A 27,282-nucleotide genomic window follows, 5' to 3' on the forward strand; every position below is an offset into this window, starting at 1 on the left:
TGTTCCAAATACAAAGGCAGCCACATTCATTAAAGAAACTTTAGTAAATCTCAAAGCACACATTGCACCTCATACAATAATAGTGGGAGACTTCAACACACCACTTTCACCAATGGACAGATCATGGAAACAGAAACTAAACAGGGACACAGAGAAACTAAGAGAAATTATGAATCAAATGGATCTGGCAGATATCTACAGAACATTCTATCCTAAAACAAAAGGATATACCTTCTTCTCAGCACCTCATGGTACCTTCTCCAAAATTGACCACATAATTGGTCACAAAACAGGCCTCAACAGATACAAAAATATTGAAATTGTCCCATGCATCCTATCAGATCACCATGGACTAAGGCTGATCTTCAATAACAAAATAAATAATAGAAAGCCAACCTTCACGTGGAAACTGAACAACACTCTTCTCAATGATACCTTGGTCAAGGAAGGAATAAAGAAAGAAATTAAGGACTTTTTAGAGTTCAATGAAAATGAAGCCACAACATACCCAAACTTATGGGACGCAATGAAAGCATTTCTAAGAGGAAAACTCATAGCTCTGAGTGCCTCCAAAAGGAAACTAGAGAAAGCACACATTAGCAGCTTGACAACACACCTAAAAGCACTAGAACAAAAGGAAGCAAATTCACCCAAGAGGAGTAGACGGCAGGAAATAATCAAACTCAGGGGCGAAATCAACCAAGTGGAAACAAGAAAAACTATTCAAAGAATCAACCAATCAAGGAGCTGGTTCTTTGAGAAAATCAACAAGATAGATAAACCCTTAGCCAGACTCACTAGAGGGCACAGGGAAAGCATCCTAATTAACAAAATCAGAAATGAAAAAGGAGACATAACAACAGATCCTGAAGACATCCAAAACACCATCAGATCCTTCTACCAAAGGCTATACTCAACAAAACTGGAGAACCTGGATGAAATGGAGAAGTTCCTAGACAGATACCAGGTACCAAAGTTGAATCAAGATCAGGTTAATGATCTAAACAGCCCTATATCCCCCAAAGAAATAGAAGCAGTCATTAATAGTCTCCCAACTAAAAAAAGCCCAGGACCAGATGGGTTTAGTGCAGAGTTCTATCAGACCTTCAAAGAAGATCTAATCCCAGTTCTTCTCAAACTATTCCACAAAATAGAAACAAAAGGTACTCTACCCAACTCATTCTATGAAGCCACAATTACTCTGATACCTAAACCACAAAAAGACCCAACAAAGATAGAAAACTTCAGACCAATATCCCTTATGAATATTGATGCAAAAATCCTCAATAAAGTTCTTGCTAACCGAATCCAAGAACACATCAAAACAATCATCCATCCTGACCAAGTAGGTTTCATCCCAGGGATGCAGGGATGGTTCAAAATACGGAAATCCATCAACGTAATCCAGTATTAAAACAAACTCAAAGACAAAAACCACATGGTCATCTCGTTAGATGCGGAAAAAGCATTTGACAAGATCCAACACCCATTCATGATAAAAGTCTTGGAAAGATCAGGAATTCAAGGCCCATACCTAAACATGATAAAAGCAATCTACAGCAAACCAGTAGCCAACATCAAAGTAAATGGTGAGAAGCTTGAAGCAATCCCTCTAAAATCAGGGACTAGACAAGGCTGTCCACTTTCTCCATACCTATTCAACATTGTACTTGAAGTCCTAGCCAGAGCAATTCGACAACAAAAGGAGATCAAAGGGATACAAATTGGAAAAGATGAAGTCAAAATATCACTTTTTGCAGATGATATGATAGTATATATAAGTGACCCTAAAAATTCCACCAGAGAACTCCTAAGCCTGATAAACAGCTTCGGTGAAGTAGCTGGATATAAAATTAACTCAAACAAATCAATGGCCTTTCTCTACACAAAGAATAAACAGGCTGAGAAAGAAATTAGGGAAACAACACCCTTCTCAATAGTCACAAATAATATAAAATATCTTGGCGTGACTCTAACTAAGGAAGTGAAAGATCTGTATAATAAAAGCTACAAGTCTCTGAAGAAAGAAATTATAGAAGATCTCAGAAGATGGAAAGATCTCCCATGCTCATGGATTGGCAGGATCAACATTGTAAAAATGGCTATCTTGCCAAAAGCAATCTACAGATTCAATGCAATCCCCATCAAAATTCCAAATCAATTCTTCAACGAATTAGAGAGTGCAATCTGCAAATTCATCTGGAATAACAAAAAAAACTAGGATAGCAAAAACTCTTCTCAAGGATAAAAGAACCTGTGGTGGAATCACCATGCCGGACCTAAAGCTCTACTACAGAGCAATTGTGATAAAAACTGCATGGTACTGGTATAGTGACAGACAAATAGACCAATGGAATAGAATTGAAGACCCAGAAATGAACCCACACACCTATGGTCACTTGATCTTCGACAAGGGAGCTAAAAACATCCAGTGGAAGAAAGACAGCATTTTCAACAAATGGTGCTGGCACAACTGGTTGTTAACATGTAGAAGAATGCGAATCGATCCATTCCTATCTCCTCGTACTAAGGTCAAGTCTAAGTGGATCAAGGAACTTCACATAAAACCAGAGACACTGAAACTTATAGAGGAGAAAGTGGGGAAAAGCCTTGAAGATATGGGCACAGGGGAAAAATTCCTGAATAGAACAGTAATGGCTTGTGCTGTAAGATCGAGAATTGACAAGTGGGACCTCATGAAAGTACAAAGCTTCTGCAAGGCTAAAGACACCATCAATAAGACAAAAAAACCACCAACAGATTGGGAAAGGATCTTCACCTATCCTAAATCAGATAAGGGACTAATATCCAATATATATAAAGAACTCAAGAAGGTGGACTCCAGAAAGTCAAATAACCCCATTAAAAAATGGGGCTCAGAACTGAACAAAGAATTCTCACCTGAGGAATACCGAATGGCAGAGAAACACCTGAAAAAATGTTCAACATCCTTAATCATCAGGGAAATGCAAATCAAAACAACCCTGAGATTCCACCTCACACCAGTCAGAATGGCTAAGATCAAAAATTCAGGTGACAGCAGATGCTGGCGAGGATGTGGAGAAAGAGGAACACTCCTCCATTGTTGGTGGGATTGCAAGCTTGTACAACCACTCTGGAAATCAGTCTGGCGGTTCCTCAGAAAATTGGACATAGTACTACCGGAGGATCCAGCAATACCTCTCCTGGGCATATATCCAGAAGATGTCCCAACCGGTAAAAAGGACACATGCTCCACTATGTTCATAGCAGCCCTATTTATAATAGCCAGAAGCTGGAAAGAACCCAGATGTCCCTCAACAGAGGAATGGATACAGAAATTATGGTACATTTACACAATGGAGTACTACTCAGCTATTAAAAAGAATGAATTTATGAAATTCCTAGCCAAATGATGGACCTGGAGGGCATCATCTTGAGTGAAATAACACAATCACAAAAGAACTCACACAATCTGTATTCACTGATAAGTGGATATTAGCCCAAAACTTAGGATACCCAAGATATAAGATACAATTTGATAAACGCATGAAACTCAAGAAGAATGAAGACCAAAGTGTGGACACTGTGCACCTTCTTAGAATTGGGAACAAAACACCCAGGGAAGGAGTTACAGAGACAAAGTTCGTAGCTGTGATGAAAGGATGGACCGTTTAGAGACTGCCGTATCCAGGGATCCATCCCATAATCAGCTTCTAAACGCTGACACCATTGCATACACTAGCAAGATTTTGCTGAAAGGACCCAAATATAGCTGTCTCTTGTGAGACGATGCCGGGGCCTAGCAAACACAGGAGTGGATGTTCACAGTCAGCTATTGGATGTATCACAGGGCTCCCAATGGAGAAGCTAGAGAAAGTACCCAAGGAGCTAAAGGGATCTGCAACCCTATTGTTGGAACAACATGATGTACTAACCAGAACCCCGGAGCTCTTGTCTCTAGCTGCATATGTATGGAAAGATGACCTAGTCGGCCATCAATGGAAAGAGAGGCCCATTGGACTTGCAAACTTTATATGCCCCAATATAGGGGAATGCCAGGGCCAAAAGAATGGGAATGGGTGGGTAGGGAAGTGGGAGGCGCTATGGGGGACTTTTGGGATAGCATTGGAAATGTAATTGAGGAAAATATGTAATAAAAATATTAAAAATCAAAAAAAAAATAGAAATGCCATATGATTCAGCTATTTCACTCTTGGGTACCCAAAGTAATCTATACCTTATTATAAAGATATTTGGAACTCCTTCTTTATTTTAGCTTTATTCACTATAGCAAAAAAAAAATGGAATCAATCTAGTTGTCCATCAACAGTTTACTGGATAATGAAAATTTGAATATTTGGTATATATCTATGAATACTATTTAAACTCTAAAGAAAAATATAAGAAAAATTATCAGGAAATGGGTGAACCTAGAATGTATACTATTAAGCAAGATCATACAAGCTTAGAAAAAAAAAGCTCACATCCTTCTTCATATATGGAATCTAACAAGTAATATGCATGCCCATGAAAATAAATGTCCATGTAGGTACAGTATAACATGTAAAAAAAAAAAAAAGAGCAAGAAAGTATACATACTAGAGGATGAGGGAGAACTGAATGCAGGTGATGAGTACCAGTTATAACATTTTTGTTTATTTGTTTGTTATGGGTTTATTATTTGTGGTAATGAGTAAGACATAAAATATATTTGATAGTGAAACTATAAAATCCCACGTGAAGTTTGAAAAAATTTGGCTTTCTATAAAAGAATGCAAATTGATCCATTCTTATCTCCTTGTACAAAGCTCAAATCTAAGTGGATCAAGGACCTCCACATAAAACCAGATACACTGAAACTAGTAGAAGAGAAAGTGGGAAAAAGCCTCAAACATATCAGCACAAGGGGAAATTTCCTGAACAGAACACTAATGGCTCAGCCAGTAAGATCAACTATTAACAAGTGGGATCTCATAACATTGAAAGCTTCTGTAAGGCAAAGGATACTGTCAATAGGACAAAACAGCAACCTACAGATCTAATAAAGTTCCCCTAAAAAGGGGGAACTGAGGGTAGTCACTAGAAAGTCCCAGATGCCAGGAAAGCAAGAGGATCCCAGGACCCAACAGGGATGACATTAGATGAAATACCCAACAAAGGGGAGATAGAATCTGTAGAGACCATCTCCAATAGATAGGCATGTCCCCCAATTGAGGAATGGGCCCACTCACCCATCTCAAAAAATTTAACCCAGATTTGGTCCTATCTAAAGGAAATTAAAAAATGGAGGGACAAAAAAATGGAGCAGGGGCTGAAGGAAAGGCCATCCAGAGACTGACCCACCTAGGGATCCATCGCATCTGCAGACACCAAATCTATTGCTGATGCCAAGTTGCACTTGCTGACAGGAGCCTGGTATAGCTTTCCTTGTGAGGTTCTGCCAGCATCTGACCAATGCAGATCATAGCGAACCATTGGATTGAGCCCAGGAACCCCAGTGGAAGAATAAAGGGAAGGACTGAAGAAGCTGAAGAGGATTGCAACCCCATAGGAAGAACAACAATATCAACTAACCTGACCACACAGAGCTCCCAGGGACTAAACCACCAGCCAAAGAGTACACATGGAGGGACCCATGGCTCCAACTACATATGTAGCAGAGGATTGCCTCATCTGGCATCAATGGAAGGGGAGGCCCTTGGTTCTGTGGAGGCTTGAGACGCCAGCATAAGGGGATGCTAGAGCAGTGAGATGGGAATTGGGTAGATAGGCGGGGGGGGGGGGGAGAGCACCCTCATAGAGGCAAACGGGAAGGGGATGGGATGGTGGTTTGTGGAGGGGAAACAGGGAAGGGGGACAACATTTGAAATGTAAATAAATAAAATAACCAATAAAAGAGAAGGTGGAGGAGGAAGAAGAGAAGGAGGGGAAGGAAAAAGAGGAAGAGGGGGAAAAGAAGAGGAAGAGAAAAGAAAGAGAAGAGGAAGAGAAGGAAGAGAAGAAAGAGGAAGAGGAGGAGGTAGATGAGGAGGAAGAGGGGGAGGAGGAGGAAGGAGGAGGAAGAGGAGGAGGAAGGTGAGGAAGGAGAAGAAGATGACGACAAAGAAGAAAAGTTGACTTTCTAACTGCAGACAAGGATGTGCTAAATTGTTCAGGCTGGCATTGAACTTAGTACTATATAGACCAAGCAGATGTTAAATTTGCAATTTGCCTACCCCAGTCTTCTGAGAAACTAGTATTATAACCTTCTTTTCAAATGACTCTTAAAATTGATCCCAATTTTTAAACAATATTCTAAATATTATATATTTTCACATGCAAATATGATATATTGAGTTATGATAGATTAATTTAATCCATTTAGAAAATATATTTAAAACATGAAATTATTATGCTAAATCTCATTTTCTGATTATATATACATACATATACATATATCATATATCAGTGGACATACATAGTATATATACATATATATGTGTATGTGTGTGTGTATGTGTATATATATATATATATATATATATGGGACAATTTTATATATAGTGTAATAATGTCATACCCATGTACGTTACTAAATAAGACTGATGCAATTGGCTTATCTACAACCTCAATAATTATACTATTTTTGTCAACATTATTCGTGTTTTGTATTCAAGTTCAGTTTCGTAAAACCAATGTTCAATGTTTAGATTTTGTCAAGATTTTACAAAATTGTTCATAATTGAGACACATGTAGTGCTATATTTTCACTTGCATTTGCTATACTATTTTTTGCTATGGTATAGTGTTTATTATCTATCTTCTCCTTGACTTACTTAAACGTGCTTGAAATATTAAATTTGCCAGATCTGTGGGAAAAAAAAACACTCTAAAGAAACTCCTGGGTGTGGGCAATGCATTGACTTACAGCAGCTCCTCCACTCGGCATGCTGAGCATCTCAGAGCAGAGCACAGCTTCTCAATCACATCACTGGAGAGATAAGTGCCATACAGGTTCAGGTATTTCAGGTGAGGTAGATAAAGAAGGGTGTGAAATAATGAACCATCTCCAAAGTCAGTCATGAAGGAACACCTGCAGAATAAGGCCAAATGTCACATTATACTAGGATGTGTGTGGGTACATGGCTGACCAACTCGCGTACACCCTCTCCCAGATTTGTCTTACACGCAGTGCTTGGGCATCCTGGTTACCTCATAAACTTTCACTGGTTATCTCTAGATACTGGAGAAGCACTAAGACTCAAGCTACTCAGATCTCTCCCCTTTGTCGTATTTTCCACATCTGTATAACACCTAGAGCATTCTAAGTAGGCTCATACCTACCCTCATATTAAACTCTGGACATTGCCTTGTCCCAGCTAATCGAAGTTGCCAACTTGACATTATCTGGGAAATGGGAACCTGAATTGAGGGATTGCCTCTGTCGGAAGGATATGCCTATGGGGCATTTTATTCATCACAAATCAGCGTAGCAATGCCACTGTGAGGGGGCAATTCCCCCTGTGAAGGTTGGTCTTATCTGAATAAGAAAGATTGTGGAAGCAGGTCATGGGGAAACCAGCGAGCACACAGCATTTTCTTTATGGTCTCTGCATCACCTCCTGCCTTCAGGTTCCTGCCCTGGCCGCCCTTGTTGATGGATTATGACCAAGGAGTGGTAAAAAGATGAAATAGGCACTTTTCTTCCCCAGGCTGCCTTTGGTCATGGTATTTTCAGTGCAACTGAAACCAAACCAGAATTATGCTTTATGTATAACACAGATACTTGTATCTGTATTAATGTTTCTAGCTGTGTCTCCCAAGTAAAGGGCCCATTTCTCTTTAAATACTAATGGTTTTCTGGTTCTTTTTTTTTTTTTTTTTTTTTTGAGACAGGGTTTTACTGTATATCCCTGGTTGTCCTGAAACTTATTCTGTAGACCAGGCTGCCTTCAAGCTCAGAGATCTCCTTGCCTCTACCTCCATACTGTTGGAATTAAAGGATGCGCCACCATCACCTGGCTTATTAAGCATTAATATTTTTATGGCATCACAATCTATAATGGTCATAGAATGGGTTGCAGACTTTTCAGAAAATTATTTTTTTCTTTTTGTATTCATTCCCTCTTCAAGGAAAAATGTAAGCAGACTTATTCCAGGCTATGTTTCCTCATGATAACGTCATCATGATGACTTAGAGATTAACACTGGGCTGGACACATGGTTCCGTGGTTAAGAGCACATACTCTTCTTGCAAAGAACCAGAATCCACTTCCCAGCACAGATCGACAGGAAGCTCACAGCTGCTTAGAACTCCGGCTCCAAAGTACCCAATTCAGATGCACACATACATACTCACAACTAAAAATAATTCTAAAATAGACTTTAATTAACATTCATTGTAGTCTCTAGAATATAGTCAATCCTTTTTTTGAGTGCTATTTTAGCATGCACATGTGTGAGCCCGCGTGCACACACACACACACACACACACACACACACACACTAGATGTATAGGCTCTTAAACCACACATAAATCAAGTGTGTGTGTGTGTGACACAGAAAACTTCAAATATGTGACTTGGGTACTATTGTATTTACTATTCTTGAATTTCAGTTCTGCATTTATTCATGCTTTAGTCTTCTCCTGAAGGGAGGGAATTTCTTCTGTCTACTTAAATGATGGGAGACTATTAAACTTACAACAAGCTTTGGAGCTTAAAAGCAGTCAGAGGCACCGTAGGAGATGGAGACATCGAATGACAGAGGTCCTGTATGGCCTTTTCATTGAACTGACAGCTGTCCAGATCCAACACATGTAAGTTGCAGAAAATGCCACATAATGTTTTCCAATATTCGGCTGTATTTCTGCAGTGAGATAACACATCATTATTCTCTAAAGGCTAAATCCAACTAAAGTCATTCCCCCAAATAGGCAGATCACTCCCAACTCCCTCAAATCTGAGAGTTACCATTGAAACTGGGAGAAGTTTATACAAATAAAATGGATCAAATCAGCATAGTGATTAACAAAGTGACCCTGGGGCAGGAAATGCCTAAGAGGTTAAGACAACTTCATGCTCTTGCAAAGGTCACAAGTTTGATTCCCAGAATGCATGTGGAATCTCACAACCATCTGTAACTAAAGTCCCAGGGGACCAAATGGCCTCGTCTGGGCTGCACAGGCACTGTACTCACAAAGTACATAAACATACATGCAGGAAAAACACTCATATACATTGAAGAAAATAAATAAATCTTTTTTTAAAGAAAGAAAGGACAGGAAAGGAACAAGGTGAGGGGAGGAGAGGCAAAGAGAGGAGATGTAAGGAGTGGTGAGGAGAGGGGGGAGAGAGGGGAGGGGAGAGAGCACTGTGGGATACAAAATGCCATCTTCAGGCCATGGTATAGACATTGAAATCTTGATCCACAGCAGCTATTGATGCCTTAATTGTCCTGTAAAAGACCAGGCCTGATACTAGCCAATAATAAAGCGAGGAGAGGTCTACCTCTTCCGGTTTAACCATTGGCTTCTGAGGGAGGAATAGTCACCATTAAGTTTGTTTCCACAAGTGAGCCCACCAGGGTCTAATGCTCAGTTCCAAACCCCTAGGCACTCTGAGGTTAACCCTCGTTAAGCTCCATAGCTGACAAAACAAAGAGATGTCAATGTGAGAAAGGAACTTGTAAAGAAATAGGGTGGTGAGGTAGAAGGGAAACCAAACTGAACAGAAAGCGAGAGTAACCCAGATGCTTTATGTATAGGAATGAAATTACACATCAATGCACTGAAAAATTATAATAAAGAGGCATGGCCTGAGAGGAGATAAACTAGAACTGAATCTGTTGTGGATTCACTATTACTATCTGTGATTCACTGCTGAAGGTATCCAACTTTACTGGGTTCTTTACTGGGTTCTAGTGCCTCTTGTTTTAGTGACAAAACATGATTTCTATGTGAATTAGGGTAGATATTTGGGAGTCCTGAGGGAACTACTTAGTATGTTCAGTAAAAGACTTACACATTTAAAAGACCACATTTGTAGGAGCTAGCGACCTTAATTCGATGTGAGGCATGTCAACTAGAGCAACTTAGTATAACCACCAACTCAATGTACTCACCAGGACACCCTAAACATACTATGGATGAAGGCAAGCATTAGACACTGCACTAAAGTTACTCACATTTCCACCTCATATTGGCCCTGTGACAATTTTTTTCTTTGTGTGAATGGAGGGAGTCAAGACGTGGCTGTTTGGAGCCACACAGCTCCAAACAACAATGTGAAAACCCAATAGAAAGCCTTTCTGACTGTGTCATCTAAACAATCAAGCATAGGCATAAAAGAACTTTACCATACTAGGAGGAGGGATCGACAGGTAAGAGTATTTGTTGTGCAAGCAAGAGAACCTGAGTTCAGATCCATAGTACTGACATTGAAAGGTGGACATGGTTGCTTGAGGCTGTTGGCCCAGCATTAGAAAATGGAAACAGTTAGATCCTAGTATCTTCCTGATCAGTTTGCCTGATCAAGATGGTGAGAGACTTTCCCAAGGAATGGAGGCAGAGAATAGAGAAAGACTCCCCACATCTTCCTCTGACTTCATCATGAATTTATGTGGATACAGCATGGACACTTCTATAAAATAATGCACTGGGCACTTAGGCAAATATTGAACAACTGTAGACAAGGTTCAGAGATGTACTCACCGTCTTTTGCCTATAGAGGTTCTTGTTTTACAATGGTCTGGGCAATAGATTTCTGAAAAAACTCTCTTTTGTATATGCAGGTGAAGTTTCTTTAATTTGGAGGATTTCTGCAGAGCATATGCAGTCACTGACAATACATCTGAACTACTAATATCAACAGTAATTTCTTCAAATAGATCCACCACTTGTCTTACAAATCTTTCCTCCTGGCTGTCACGCAGACAGGAGAACAAATTCTGGGCTCTTTCCAGTTTCTCATTGCACTCCTGTTGACCAAGACACTTAAAGTACGAAATGATTTCCTGTCTTACATATATGGGTTGTATAAAGCCAAAGCATGGTTGGAGTAAGGCGATGACTTGTTCATTGATGAGTCCAAACAAAAATGTGCCTAACTGGAGCCACTGGGTCTGGCCACGAGCATACATGTTTCCTAGAAGTTGAGGTATGCTTCCAATGACTGGGACACATATGTCTTTGTCTTGTTTGAGGAAATAGAACATGGCAGCAAAATATGACTGTAGTGTAGGATGATAAAACACAGTGTGGTTACCATGATTCTGGAGAAATTGCATTCTCAGCCATACTGCCTTATCAGATTCAGATATCCCATTCCTCCTGAGATCTTCAGAGTCAAAAACAAACAACTCTTTCCACATTCCTTCTACAGCCAAGGTACACAAGGTCTTTAATTGGGCTCTGTTCTGTTTGGACGGACTATGGGCATATGTTGATTTGAATGCACTAACCATAAAGTTTGTGAAGAAAGCCGCATCTGTTTTAGCCTTAAAGTACCCTTCCTCCTCCCTGTCAAACTGCCACTTTAAACAGCTACAGAACATCCAGCATAGATAAGGATTGCTGCATAAATGGAGTACTTCATTATTCCTTAAATTCTCAGCTACTTCTATGCCTCTCTGGTTATCAAAGAAGGACATACAATAGAACTCTACAGACCGCTCAGAGAATCCTTGCATAGTTATCACCCTTGGATACTTCAGCAAATGACGGATTTTTGGTACACTTATTTGTCCCAATTCAAGAAGCAGAGAACATCCCGGGAGCATTATTTTCTGTAGCAAACTACTCAAGACGATTTGTGTTGGCAGCCTCTTCCTCCAGTCATTGCACAAGTTTGTCCTGAGTTCCAAGTCAAATTTCAGGTAATCAAATCCATCCAGGATAAACAAGATTCTTTTTGGATCAGATAAAATGTCATCCACTGTCTCTGAAGACTCAGGCAACGTACTTGAGATAAGCTCAGCTAAGCTTAACTCTGTGGTTTTGTTAAGTAAGAAGACGGAGAAGAAGAAAACATACTGAAACCGGTTCTGCAATAAAACTCCTGATGCCCAATCCAACATTGCTTTTCTTAAGAAAGTGGTTTTTCCTTCTCCTGTTGCACCTGTTACAATTGCAGTGACTGGCTCTGACTCAGAATCAAATATTTCCTGCAATGCTTTGTACTGGGTTTCTACAATTAAATGGTAGTTTCTATCAGGTATATGAGTGTTGGTCTCCATTGTCCATATCCTTTGAAATGTAGTCTTCATAAACTTTTTGTATTTAGTTTGTTTATCTGAGTGGGATGAAATCAGAATACAGGACAATTAGGAATAGAATACTCCAAAGAATGAATTGCAGTATTTCTTAAACACATACATGCCTAATGAATGACCTACACATCTGTATCACCATCAAGGCCATTGTTCCTGAGGAGAAACAAAAGGGTGGAGAGCCACACCTACCTTTTCCCCTACAACAACTTCCCATCTCCTTCACCTGCACCTAATGCAGGTTTTCCTTTATTATGACACCACAAACAAAGCATGGTTAGGGTCCCATCCTAACCCCAATCAACCAACCAGTTTTCTATGACCACACCTCTAAATAAAGAAAATATTGCATGCAACACTTTCCATGCTTGTGAAAAGTGGCAACTCACTGCTAAAGGCAGTGTGTGAATACTGTGTCCCATATGTAGGACCCCTTCTCTTCCTCAAAAATCTATAATGCCAATACATTTTACATTCACCTTCCCTAGACTACTCCTGCTCTTACATGCTTTAATTCACATAGAAAATGAACTCAGAAGTTGGAGAAATGGCTCAGCGGTTAAGAGCACTGACTGCTCTTCCAGAGGTCCTGAGTTCAATTCCTATCAACCACATGGTGGCTCACAACCACCTGTAATGGGATCTGATGCCCTCTTCTGCTGTGTCTGAAGACAGCTACAGTGTACTCGTATACAATAAATAAATAAATAAATAAATAAATAAATAAATAAATAAATAAATCTTGTTTTTTTTTTAAAAAAAAGAAAGTAAAAGAAAAGGAACTCAGCTAGCACATATCCCCTTGGTACCCAACATAGGTCCTAAAGCCTAGACCCTCAGTTAGTTGTTTCCCCATACCCGGGGTTATAATATATTTGATATATTGCCTATAAAAGCATTATGACCAAACTGGTAATTCACCTTTGAGCAACAGCTACAGTAAAGCCTGAGTTCTGGGTATTTCTTGCATTACAAATTTATAAAGGGCATGGTACCTCCCAGGGGAAATCTGTAAGTACTTCATTTGTAAATGACTATGAGTTAGATTCAGTTTAAAACTTTCCTATCTTCAGTAAAGCATTTAAGAATCATTTTATTTATAATTTTTCAATTTGATAAATATGTTTAGAATTCTATGCTTAGTCACAGCAAGATTTACTTCAGGTAAAAATGCAGTAAATCCAACTTGGGGATTATAGGGTTTTAAGTCTATGGGTAAGAATCCTGATCAAGGTGTTGCCCTGGGTTAAATTGTATGCATCTCGTAGTTTTAGATATGTTATTTAACATATTTGGGTCAATGTCCTCAGTCAAAGAAGATTGAGAGAAGGTGTTTCTTTCTCTGGTTATTTATGAAGGAAGTTAGCATGCAGCCAGCATGTGGACAATAACACATTTGAAGAGATTCTTCTGTACCATGCTTTCAGAAGGCAGGAGCCTACAGTCTTCTCTGGGATTTACTAGGAATTGCATCAGTGATTGGTGTGTTAGAGATGTTCAGGGAGTTAAGAGAACTTGCTATTCTCCCAGAGGATCTGGGTTCAGTTCCCAGCACAGACATTGCCTCTGACAACTGTTAAGTTCAGTCCTAGGGCTTCCTGCCCTCTTCTGGCCACCACATGCATTGCTTGCATGTGGAGCATATTCATATGTATAAGCAAAATACTCATATAATTTTTCAAATATCTTTAATATAAATACTCAAATATCTTTTCAAAACATAAAATTGGTATTTGCATGGAATTTTAAATCTATTACTTTTTTGTTCTATTTTGAAAAAAAAAAGATGTCCTATATTTCCACATAATTGTTAGTGTTGGGCTGCAAATATGTTTCAATGGACAGGGGCACACTGGACCAACATGCAACACACCTTTTGCTATATTTCTATTTCTTGCTGTTAAAGGATACTCTCTGAAAGCTAGAACTGTGATAACAAAAAGCTGGTGCAAAACAGAATGCAATAAATGAAAGTTCCCCAAAATAAACAGTTACACAGAAAATGAGTTGTTCTTAAGAAATATTACTTACTTAAGAAACATTTAGATGATTAAAGAGTGTTATTAGTAAGTATGAGACAGAGGATTTGAGAAAATTACTGAAGAAGAAAAATTTAGGGAAATTTAGAATCAGACAAACTGTAGTTGAATCATGTTCAGCCTCAGAACTAAAGAACTTGTATGAATAGGAAGAGATTGTGATCATACAGTTAATGACAAGCCTTGGTAACTTCCTGAAGGTAAAAGTGAGGAGATTTAGGAATCCTGATGTTCATTTGTTCTTTACAGAATTGTATTAAAGTTAGGAATCTTATTGAAACAGGAATTCATGACTGAGGAAGGCATTTTGGGTCACTGAACTGCTTGCCTTCCTGAACAGACTTGTCCGACCAGAACTTTTCTGATGGACTCCCTTTGCTTAATCAAGGAGCTACACAATATTTTAAGAATCAAAAAAAAAAAAAGGAGCAATGGTCCTATGCCAAACATAAAAGAAATATAGAGGAAGGAAAGGAAGAATTAAATAAGTGTCAGAGAGATTGAACTTTTGTAGAAAGCCAAGTTTGATATAATAGGTAGTAGGAACTTTAGATCTATTAATACTGTGCCAAACTGAAACAGAAAAAATTCAAATAGAGTCATCCTGGCTAGCATTTCTATAACTGCAAGTCTTTACAGCATCAATCTTATGGAAGAAGATATTGAGTTAAAAGGAATTTGATTATCATAATGTTAATTTTTAGTTTTCATAAAATTGCTGTTTGCTTGATTTGTTCCTCTGTTGATATTCTTATGTAATCAAGGAAGACTTTAGAAGAAAATTTATTTTGAAAAGTTGTGTAATCAATGAATAAAATAGGGAGGTCCCAAGGCCTGGCACTATTACTGAGGCTATAGAGCACTCACAAAAAGGGATCTATCATGACTGCCCTCAGAAAAACCCAACAAGCAGCTGAGAGAGTCAGATGCAGATATTTGCATTCAACCAATGAATAGCTGAGCCCTGTTGTTGAATCAGGGAAGGCTGAAAGAAGCTGAGGAGAAGAGTGATCCTGTAGGAGGACCAGTAGTCTCAATTAATCTGGACCCCTGAGTCTCAAACACTGGACCACCAACCAGGCAGCATACACCAGCTGATACGAGGTCCTTAACACACATACAGTAGAGCACTTCCAGGTCCTTGTTCATTCAGAGATGACACTCCTAACCCTCAAGAGACTGGAGGCCCCAGGGAGTTTAGAGGTCAGGTGGGGTGGGGGATGGGGGCATCCACATGGAGACAGGGTAGGGTAGGGAGGAGATGTGGAATATGGAGCAGTTGGAGGGAGGATGGGGCAGGGAATAGAATATGGAATGTAAAAAATAAATTAAAAATTAAATTAAATAAAAAAATATGAAGCTTAATGTTTGTTTCTTAATTTAAAAAAAAATCTGAGGAAATGTTGTACATAAACAAAGCCTTCAATAGAAAGATTGTCAGAGTAAGAGAAGCCATTCAGAGATGAGCTTCCACTCTATCCTGTCTTCCATGAAACAAATGACTTCCTCCCCTTCACTGCTCCTGTTTCCACCTGACTCCATGCCCTGCCAGCAGCCAAGGCTAGTTCCCAACATTTCCCCTTTCTCTCCATTCTCACTTACGTCTCTTCTTTTTCTGAGCCATGATTGAGAGGTCTTCCCGATTGACCTGTAGAAACAGGCTTAACACCATATCCCATGCCTGTCCTGGATAATGTGTGTTCAATAGCGTTACCAGGTCTTCTTTGGAAGAATTCTCGATTTTTGTCCAGGATATTGGTTTGAGTTTAAATTTCTCAGGCTCTTTTCTGAGAAGCTCTTTAAATCTCTGGAACTCCTCATCACTCAGTTTTTGCAGAGGCTTCAGCAAGCCATAGCCAGATGAGCCCGCCATCTTCAATAGTGATCTCAGATTCCAGAGCTTGATAATCTTCAAAACAAAGACATAAATGATACCTGAGGAATAATTAGATGTGTCAAATCTCAACAACTTCAAAAGGCTCAAAGTTATTGATATTACGCTATCTTTCCTTCAGATATATGTGGATTCATCCTTCACCCTTTCACTATAATTTATATGAAGCATGTGTGAAAATTAATGGCCAGGCACTGGTGGCACACAGCTTTAATCCCTGCACTCAGAGCAGTCAGAGGCAGCCAGAGATCTCTGAGTTTGAGGCCAGTCTGGTCTACAGAGAGAGTTCCAGGACAGCCAGGGCTACACAGAGAAACCCTATCTTGAAAAGCCAAGCCAATGGAAAACTACACACTAGAAAAAGCAAGAAAGAAGTAATCTTTCAACAAAACCAAATGAAGATAGTCACACAAACATAATTCCACCTCTAACAACAAAAATAACAAGAAGTAACAATCCCGTTTCCTTGATATCTCTTAACATCAATGGATTCAATTCCAAAAAAAAAAAAAAAGACGTAGACTAACAGATTGGATACATAAATAGGACCCAGCATTTTGCTGCACACAGGAAACCCACCTCAGTGACAAAGGCAGACACTACCTCAGAGTAAAAGGTTGAAAAACAATTTTCCAAGCAAATGGTCCCAAGAAACAAGCTGAAGTAGCCATTTTAATATCGAATAAAATCAACTTTCAACCAAAAGTTATCAAAAAAGATAAGGAAGGACACTTCATACTGGTCAAAGAAAAAATCTACCAAAATGAACTCTTAATTCTGAACATCTATGCTCCAAAGGCAAGGGCACCTACATTCATAAAAGAAACTTTACTAAAATTCAAAGCACACAATAATAGTGGGAGACTTCAACACCCCACTCTCAGCAATGGACAGACCATGGAAACAGAAACTAAACAGGGACACAGTGAAACTAACAGAAGTTATGAAACAAATGAATCTAACATATTTTTACAACATTTCATCCTAAAGCAAAAGAATATACCTGCTTCTTAGCACCTCATGGTACCTTCTCCAAAACTGACCATATAATTGATCACAAAACAGGCCTCAACAGATACAACAAGATTGAAATAATCCCATGCATCCTATCAGATCACCACAGACAAAGGCTGGTCTTAAATGCCAACAAAAACAACGGAAAGCACACATACACATGGAGGCTGAATAACACTCTACTCAATGATAGCTTGGTCAAGAAGAAAGAAAGAAAGAAAGAAATTAAAGACTTTTTAGAATTTAAGAAAAATGAAGGCAAAACATACCAAAACTTATGGGACACAATGAAGGCAGTCCTAAGGGGAAAACTCATAGCTCTAAGTGCCTCCAAAAGGAACTGAAGAGAGCTTACACTAGCAGCTTGACAGCACATATGAAAGCTCTAGATCAAAAAGAAGCAAATTAAGCCAAAAGGAGTAGATGGCAGGAAATCATCAAACTCAGGGCTAAAATCAACCAAATAGAAACAAAAAAGAAAAAAAGACTATACAGAGAATCAACAAAACCAGGAGCTGATTCTTTGAGAAAAATCAACAAGATAAGCCCTTAGCCAGACTAACCAGAGGGCACAGAGAGAGTATCCAAATTAATAAAAATCAGTAATTAAAAAGGAAACATAACAATGAAATATATCTTAAAATGATTATTTTGTTTGTTGAATATTAACAGTTGAAAATATTACAGGGGGTGTATAGGGGGCTTTGCAGGTAGCATTTGAAATGTAAATAAAGAAAATATCTAATAAAAAAATAAAAAGAGAGAAAATCAACAAGATACATAAACCCTTAGCTAGACTCACTAGAGGGCACAGGGACAACATCCTAATTAACAAAATGAGAAAAGGGAGACATAACAGATCCTGAAGAAATCCAAAACACCATCAGATCCTTCTACAAAAGGCTATACTCAACAAAACTGGAAAACCTGGAAGAAATGGACAAATTTCTAGACAGATACCAGGTACCAAAGTTAAATCAGGATCAAGTTAACGATCTAAACAGTCCCATATCCCCTAAAGAAATAGAAGCAGTCATTAATAGTCTCCCAGCCAAAAAATGCCCAGGACCAGATGGGTTTACTGCAGAGTTCTACCAGACCTTCAAAGAAGATCTAATTCCAGTTCTGCACAAACTATTCCACAAAATAGAAATAGAGGGAACTCTACCCAACTCATTCTATGAAGCCACAATTACTCTGATACCTAAACCACAGAAAGATCCAACAAAGATACAGAACTTCAGACCAATTTCCCTTATGTATATTCATAAGATGCAAAAATACTCAATAAAATTCTCACTAACCGAATCCAAGAACACATTAAAGCAATCATCCATCCTGACCAAGTAGGTTTTATTCCAGGGATGCAGGGGTGGATTAATATACGGAAATCCATCAATGTAATCCATTATATAAACAAACTCAAAGACAAAAACCACATGATCCTCTCGTTAGATGCTGAGAAAGCATTCAACAAGATCCAACACCCATCCATGATAAAAGTCTTGGAAATATCAGGAATTCAAGGCCCATACCTAAACATGATAAAAGCAATCTACAGCAAACCAGTAACCAACATGAAAGTAAATGGTGAGAAGCTTGAAGCAATCCCACTAAAATCAGGAACTAGACAAGGCTGTCCACTCTCTCCATACCTATTCAACATTGTACTTGAAGTCCTAGCCAGAGCAATTCGACAACAAAAGGAGATCAAGGGGATACAAATTGGAAAAGATGAAGTCAAAATATCACTCTTTGTAGATGATATGATAGTATATATGAGTGACCCTAAAAATTCCATCAGAGAGCTCCTAAACCTGATAAACAGCTTCAGTGAAGAAGCTGGATATAAAATTAACTCAAACAAGTCAATGGCCTTTCTCTACACAAAGAATAAACAGGCTGAGAAAGAAATTAGGGAAACAGCACCCTTCTCAATAGTCACAAATAATATAAAATATCTTGGCGTGACTCTAACTAAGGAAGTGAAAGATCTGTATGATAAAAACTTCAAGCCTCTGAAGAAAGGAATTAAAGAAGATTTCAGAAGATGGAAAGATCTCTCATGCTCATGGATTGGCAGGATCAACATTGTAAAAATGGCTATCTTGCCAAAAGCAATCTACAGATTCAATGCAATCCCCATCACAATTCCAACTCAATTCTTCAACGAATTAGAAAGAGCAATCTCTAAATTCATCTGGAATAACAAAAAACCTAGGATAGCAAAAACTCTTCTCAAGGATAAAAGAAGCTCTGTTGGAATCACCATGCCTGACCTAAAGCTTTACTACAGAGCAATTGTGATAAAAACTGCATGGTACTTGTATAGTGACAGACAAGTAGACCAATGGAATAGAATTGAAGACCCAGAAATGAACCCACACACCTATGGTCACTTGATCTTTGACAAGGGAGCTAAAACCATCCATTGGAAGAAAGACAGCATTTTCAACAAATGGTGCTGGCACAACTGGTTGTTATCACGTAGAAGAATGTGAGTTGATCCATTCCTATCTCCTTGTACTAAGGTCAAATCTAAGTGGATCAAGGAACTTCACATAAAACCAGAGACATTGAAACTTATTGAGGAGAAAGTGGGGAAAAGCCTTGAAGATATGGGCACAGGGGGAAAATTCCTGAATAGAACAGCAATGGCTTGTGCTGTAAAATCGAGGATTGACAAATGGGACCTCATGAAACTGCAAAGCTTCTGCAAGGCAAAAGACACCATCAATAAGACAAAAAGGCCACTAACAGATCTTTACCTAGCAAAATCAGATAGGGGACTGATATCCAATATATATAAAGAACTCAATAGGGTGGACTCCAGAAAATCAAATAACCCCATTAAAAAATGGGGCTCAGAGCTAAACAAAGAATTCTTACCTGAGGAATACCGAATGGCTGAGAAGCATCTGAAAAAATGTTCAACATCCTTAATCATCAGAGAAATGCAAATCAAAAGAACCCTGAGATCCCATCTCACACCAGTCAGAATGGCTAAGATCAAAAATTCAGGTGACACAAGGAGCTAAAGGGATCTGCAACCCTATAGGTGGAACAACATTATGAACTGACCAGTACCCCGGAGCTCTTGACTCTAGCTGCATATGTATCAAAAGATGGCCTAGTCGGCCATCACTGGAAAAAGAGGCCCATTGGACATGCAAACTTTATATGCCCCAGTACAGGGGAACGCCAGGGCCAAAAAAATGGGAATGGGTGGGTAGGGAAGTGGGGGGGGAGGGTATGGGGGACTTTTGGGATAGCATTGGAAATGTAATTGAGGAAAATACATAATAAAAAAAATTTAAAAATAAAAAATTCAGGTGACAGCAGATGCTGGCAAGGATGTGGAGAAAGAGGAACACTCTTCTATTGTTGGTGGGATTGCAAGCTTGTACAACCACTCTGGAAATCAGTCTGGCGGTTCCTCAGAAAATTGGACATAGTACTACCAGAGGATCCTGCAATGCCTCTCCTGGGCATATATCCAGGAGATGTCCCAACTGGTAAGAAGGACACATGCTCCACTATGTTCATAGCAGCCTTATTTATAATAGCCAGAAGCTGGAAACAACCCAGATGCCCCTCAACAGAGGAATAGATACAAAAAAATGTGGCACATTTACACAATGGAGTACTACTCAGCTATTAAAAAGAATGAATTTATGAAATTCCTAGGCAAATGGTTGGATCTGGAGGGCATCATCCTGAGTGAGGTAACACAATCACAAAAGAACTCAAATGATATGTACTCACTGATAAGTGGATATTAGCCCAGAAACTTAGTATAGCGAGATATAAGATACAATTTGCAAAACACATGAAACTGAAGAAGAACGAAGACCCAAGTGTGGACACTTTGCCCCTTCTTAGAATTGGAAACAATCACCCATGGAAGGAGTTACAGAAACAAAGTTTGGAGCTGAGACAAAAGGATGGACCATCTAGAGGCTGCCATACCTGGGGATCCATCCCATAATTAGCCTCCAAACGATGTAACCATTGCATACACTAGCAAGCGTTTGTTGAAAGGACCCTGATATAGCTGTCTCTTGTGAGACTAGGCCGGGGCCTAGCAAACACATAAGTGGATGCTCACAGTCAGCTATTGGATGGATCACAGGGCCCCCAATGGAGGAGCTAGAGAAAGTGTCCAAGGAGCTAAAGAGATCTGCAACCCTGTAGTGCAACAACATTATGAACTAACCAGTACCCCGGAGCTCTTGACTCTAGCTGCATATGTATCAAAAGAAAGAGGCCCATTGGACTTGCAAACTTTATATGCCCCAGTACAGGGGAACCCCAGGGCCAAAAAGTGGGAGTGAGTGGGTAGGGGAGTGGGGGGGAGGGTATGGGAGACTTTTGGGATAGCGTTGGAAATGTAATTGAGGAAAATATGTAATAAAATATTAAAATTAAAATATATATTAAAAATAATAATAATAAATAAAAAGAAAGAAAATATTAATATGCTCTACAAACATCATAGAAATATTATTGATAATTTTTCTCACTATGCTAGAAATTAGAATTTTCTTAATGTTCAACTTCAAAGAGTTTTTGCTATTTTAAAACTTTTAAAATATACTTACTGATAAAATAATTTCTCTCCTAGAAACACTGATGATTTTTTTAAGTAAACTGATTTTTAGATAATGTACACAGATATATAATGCATTTTAAGTACTCTCTCACTATGTCAGGTGGTACCATATAAGGGCTTTTGAATATATTTCTTAATGATTCATTTTTAATATTTCATGCTCTTTTACTATGCTTAACTCCAAAAGAATACTTTGTATGTTTTGAAACAGTTTAGTACTCAACATTGAATATAGGATCCTCAGTTATGGATAGTATTAAATATTCATTAATGATATTTTAGGGTATAAAAGGATATGAATATAAAAGTTTCACAAAATTTTATGTATTATCGGATTCTCAAAATACTCAGTATTATTAATATGTTTGATGTGTAAAATGCACATAAATAAGAAAAAACTAAGAAAAAATAAAAGGAAAGCCAAGCAAGCCAAACCAAACCGAACAAAACAAAAACCTTAATGCTAAGGTCACAGTCAGAGGGACTGGTAACCAACTGAAAAGAAAAAGTCAATAAAAAGAACAGTTCATCAATAGAGTAAAAGAGGGTTGACAATGTTTGCCTGTGTGCCTGCCACCATATACTCCAAGGGACATTTCTCAGGTCTGAATGTAAACCCATGTCCTTGTGAGAACCTCTGTATGAATAGTAAGATACTGATACTGGATATTTTTGAACAATGTTTGCTCTAGGTTGAATAAATTTTTTAAAAATTTTTAATTAAGAAATGTTGTGTGGCCTGTGGTCACTTGATCTTTGACAAAGGAGCTAAAACCATCCAGTGAAAGAATGACAGTGTTTTCAACAAATGGTGCTGGTCCAACTGGCAGTTATGTAGAAGAATGCAAATTGATCCATTCTTATCTCCTTGTATAAAGCTCAAGTCTAAGTGAATCAAAGAAAATGCAAAATGCAAAATGATCCTAACTCAAAACATCCAGGAAATCCAGGACACAATGAGAAGACCAAACCTAAGGATAATAGATATAGATGAGAATGAAGATTTTCAACTTAAAGGGCCAGCAAGTATCTTCAACAAAATTATAGAAAAAAAAAAAAAAGTCCCAAACCTAAAGAAAGAGATACCCATGAACCTACAAGAAGCCTACAAAACTCCAAATAGGCTGAACCAGAAAAGAAATTCCTCCTGACACATAATAATCAGAACAACAAATGCACTAAATAAAGATAGAATATTAAAAGCAGTAAGGGAAAAAGGTCAAGTAACATATAAAGGCAGGCCTATTAGAATTATACCAGACTTCTCACCAGAGACTATGAAAGCCAGAAGATCCTGGACAGATGTTATACAGACACTAAGAGAACACAAATGCCAGCCCAGGATACTATACCCAACAAAACTCTCAAACTATTCCATGATAAAACCAAATTCACACAATATCTTTCCACAAATCCAGCCCTTCAAAGAATAATAAAGGGGAAACACCAACACAATGACAGAAACTACACCCTAGAAAAAGCAAGAAAGTAATCCCTCAACAAACCTAAATGAAGACAGCCACAAGAACAGAATCCTAACTTTAACAACAAAAATAACAGGAAGCAACAATTACTTTTCTTTAATTTCTCTCAACATCAATGAACTCAATTCCCCAATAAAAAGACATAGACTAACAGACTGGCTACACAAACAGGACCCTACATTTTGTTGCTTACAGGAAACCCACCTCAGGGAAAAGGACAGACACTACCTCAGAGTAAAAGGCTGGAAAACAATTTTCCAAGCACATGGTCTGAAGAAACAAGCTGGAGTAGCCATTCTAATATCGAATAAAGTCGACTTCCAACCCAAAGTTATCAAAAAAGACAAGGAGGGGTACTTCATAGTCATCAAAGGTAAAGTCTACCAAGTTGAACTCTCAATTCTGAATAAATATGCTCAAAATGGAAGAGCAGCCACATTCATTAAAGAAACTTTAGTAAAGCTCAAAGCACACATTGCACCTCACACAATAATAGTGGGAGACTTCAACACCCCACTCTCACCAATGGACAGATCCTGGAAACAGAAATTAAACAGAGACACATGGACACTAACAGAAGTTATGAAACAAATGGATTTAATTGATATCTACAGAACATTTTATCCTAAAACAAAAGTATATACCTTCTTCTCAGCGCCACATGGTACCTCTTCCAAAAATGACCATATAATAGGTCACAAAACAGGCCTCAACAGATACAAAAATATTGAAATTGTCCCATGCCTCCTATTAGATTACCACGGACTAAGGTTGATCTTCAATAACAACATAAATAGTAGAAAGCCAACATTCACGTGGAAACTGAACAACACACCCAAGCTTATGGGACACAATGAAGGCAGACCTAAGAGGAAAACTCATAGCCCTGAGTGCCTCCAAAAAGAAACTAGAGAGAGCATACACTAGCAGCCTGACAGCACACCTAGAAGCTCTAGAACTAAAGGAAGCAAATTCGCCCAAGAGGAGTAGACAGCAGGAAATAAATTCAGGGCTGAAATCAACCAAGTAGAAACAAAAAGAACAATTCAAAGAATCAACCGAACCAGGAGCTGGTTCTTTGAGAAAATCAACAAGATAGATAAACCCTAAGCCAGACTAACTAGAGGGCACAGGGACAGTATCCTAATTAACAAAATCAAAAATGAAAAGGGGGACATAACAGAACCTGAGGAAATCCAAAACATCATCAGATCCTACTACAAAAGGCTATACTCAACAAAACTAGAAAACCTGGATGAAATGGACAACTTCCTAGACAGATACCAGGTACCAAAATTAAATCAGGGTCAGATTAATGATCTAAACAGTCCCATTTCCCCTAAAGAAATAAAAGCAGTCATCAATAGTCTCCCAACCAAAAAAAGCCCAGGACCAGATGGGTTTAATGCAGAGTTCTATCAGACCTTCAAAAAAGACCTAATTCCAACTCTTCTCAAACTATTCCACAAAATAGAAACAGAAGGTACTCTATCCAATTCATTCTATGAAGCCACAATTACTCTGATACCTAAACCACATAAAGACCCAACAAAGATAGAGAACTTCAGACCAATTTCCCTTATGAATATAGATGCAAAAATACTCAATAAAATCCTCGCAAACCTAATCCAAGAACACATCAAAACGATCATCCGTCATGATCAAGTAGGCTTCATTCCAGGGATGCAGGGATGGTTTAATATACAGAAATCCACCCATGTAATCCACTATATAAACAAACTCAAAGACAAAAACCACATGATCCCCTTTCCCCTGACTGGCAGCACGAAGGCCGCACGATGCCTGGAATTACTGTAAAAGACGTTAACCAGCATAGAGTTCATCAAAGCTCTGGCAGCCTTCCTCAAAAAGTCTGGGAAGCTGAAAGTCCCCGAATGGGTGGACACAGACAAGCTAGCCAAACATAAAGAGCTTGCCCCATATGATGAGAACTGGTTCTACACACAAGCTGCTTCCACAGCACAGCACCTGTACCTCTGAGGTGGTGCAGGGGTTGGTTCCATGACCAAGATCTACAGAGGACAGCAGAGAAACAATGTCAGACCTAGCCACTTCAGCAGAGGCTCTAAGAGTGTGGCCTGCCAGGTCCTCCAAGCCCTGGAGGGGCTGAAAATGGTGGAAAAGGACCAAGATGGGGACCGCAAGCTAACACCTCAGGGACAGAGAGATCTAGACAGGATCGCTGGACAGGTGGCAGCTGCCAACAAGAAGCATTAGAACAAAGGATGGTGGGTTAATAAATTGCCTCATTCATTTAAAAAAAAAAAAAGATCATTTTATTAGATGCTGAGAACGCATTTGACAAAATCCAACACCCATTCATGATAAAAGTTTTGGAAAGATCAGGAATTCAAGGCCCATACCTAAACATAATAAAAGCAATCTACAGCAAACCAGTAGCCAACATCAAACTAAATGGAGAGAAGCTGGAAGCAATCCCACTAAAATCAGGGACTAGACAAGGCTCCCCACTTTCTCCCTACCTATTCAATATAGTACTTGAAGTCCTAGCCAGAGCAATTCGACAACAAAAGGAGTTCAAGGGGATACAAATTGGAAAGGAAGAAGTCAAAATATCACTATTTGCACATGATATGATAGTATATATAAGTGACCCCAAAAATTCCACCAGAGAACTCCTAAGCCTGATAAACAGCTTCAGTGCAGTAGCTGGATATAAAATTAACTCAAACAAGTCAATGGCCTTTCTCTACACAAAGGATAAACGGATTGAGAAAGAAACTAGGGAAGCAACACCCTTCACAATAGTCACAAATAATATAAAATATCTTGGCGTGACTCTAAGGAAGTGAAAGATCTGTATGATAAGAACTTCAGGTCTCTGAAGAAAGAAATTGAAGAAGATCTCAGAAGATGGAAGATCTTCCATGCTCATGGATTGTCAGGATTAATATAGTAAAAATGGCTATCCTGCTGAAAGCAATCTACAGATTCAATGCAATCCTCATCAAAATCCCAACTCAATTCTTCACTGAGATAGAAAGGGCAATTTGCAAATTCATCTGGAAAAATAAAAAACCTAGGATAGCAAAAACTATTCTCAACAATAAAAGAACCTTTCATGGGATCACCATGCCTGACAGTAAGCTGTACTACAGAGCAATTGTGATAAAAACTGCATGGTACTGGTATAGTGACAGACAAGTAGACCAATGGAATAGAATTGAAGACCCAGAAATGAATCCACACACCTATGGTCACTTGATCTTTGACAAGGGAGCTAAAACCATCCAGTGGAAAAAAGACAGCATTTTCAACAAATGGTGCTGACACAACTGGCGGTTATCATGTAGAAGAATGCAAATTGATCCATTCTTATCTCCTTGTACAAAGCTCAAGTCTAAGTGGATCAAAGACCTCAACATAAGACCAGAGACACTGAAATTAATAGAGGAGAAAGTGGGGAAAAGCCTCAAAGATATGGGCACAGGGGAAAAATTACTAAACAGAACAGCAATGGCTTGTGCTGTAAAATCAAGATTTGACAAATGTGACCTCATAAAATTGCAAAGCTTCTGTAAGGCAAAAGACACTGTCAATAAGACCAAAAGGCCATCAACATATTGGGAAAGTATTTTTACCAATCCTAAATCTGATAGGGGACTAATATCCAATATATACAAAGAGCTTAAGAAGCTGAACTCCAGAAATTCAAATAACCCCATTAAAAATGGGGTTCAGAGCTAAACAAAGAATTCTCAACTGAGGAATATCGAATGGCTGAGAAGCACCTGAAAAAATGTTCAACATCCTTAATCATCAGGGAAATGCAAATCAAAACAACCTTGAGATTCCACCTCACACCAGTCAAAATGGCTAAGATCAAAAATTCAGGCGACAGATGCTGGTGAGGATGTGGAGAAAGAGGAACACTCCTCCACTGCTGGTGGGATTGCAAGCTTGTACAACCACTCTGGTAGTCAGTCTGGAGGTTCCTCAGAAAATTGGACATAGTACTACCAGAAGATC

General features: G+C 38.8%; 1 protein-coding gene and 1 pseudogene across 2 annotated transcripts in view; one reads left to right on the plus strand and one right to left on the minus strand.

The window, feature by feature from the left end:
* Positions 1-16,140, minus strand: part of LOC110297407 (NACHT, LRR and PYD domains-containing protein 9B) — a 47,097-nt gene extending 30,957 nt beyond the window's left edge. The window contains exons 1-4 of one of the 2 annotated variants that reach the window (XM_085841019.1): positions 15,870-16,140; positions 10,673-12,251; positions 8,665-8,829; positions 6,890-7,054 (exon numbers count right to left, since the gene is read on the minus strand). In XM_085841019.1, the coding sequence (XP_085697145.1) occupies positions 6,890-7,054; positions 8,665-8,829; positions 10,673-12,251; positions 15,870-16,140 (2,180 nt within the window). The remainder of the gene's footprint in view (positions 1-6,889; positions 7,055-8,664; positions 8,830-10,672; positions 12,252-15,869) is intronic. The other variant, XM_085841020.1, reaches the window with a different exon arrangement.
* Positions 16,141-25,070: 8,930 nt separating this feature from the next.
* On the plus strand, positions 25,071-25,509 carry LOC147003456 (small ribosomal subunit protein eS19 pseudogene; annotated as a pseudogene).
* The last annotated feature ends 1,773 nt before the right edge of the window (positions 25,510-27,282 follow it).

This window comes from Mus caroli, unplaced genomic scaffold (genome assembly GCF_978045245.1).
Source record: "Mus caroli unplaced genomic scaffold, Mus_caroli_1 scaffold_8, whole genome shotgun sequence".
In the NCBI taxonomy this organism is placed as follows: Eukaryota; Metazoa; Chordata; class Mammalia; order Rodentia; family Muridae; genus Mus; species Mus caroli.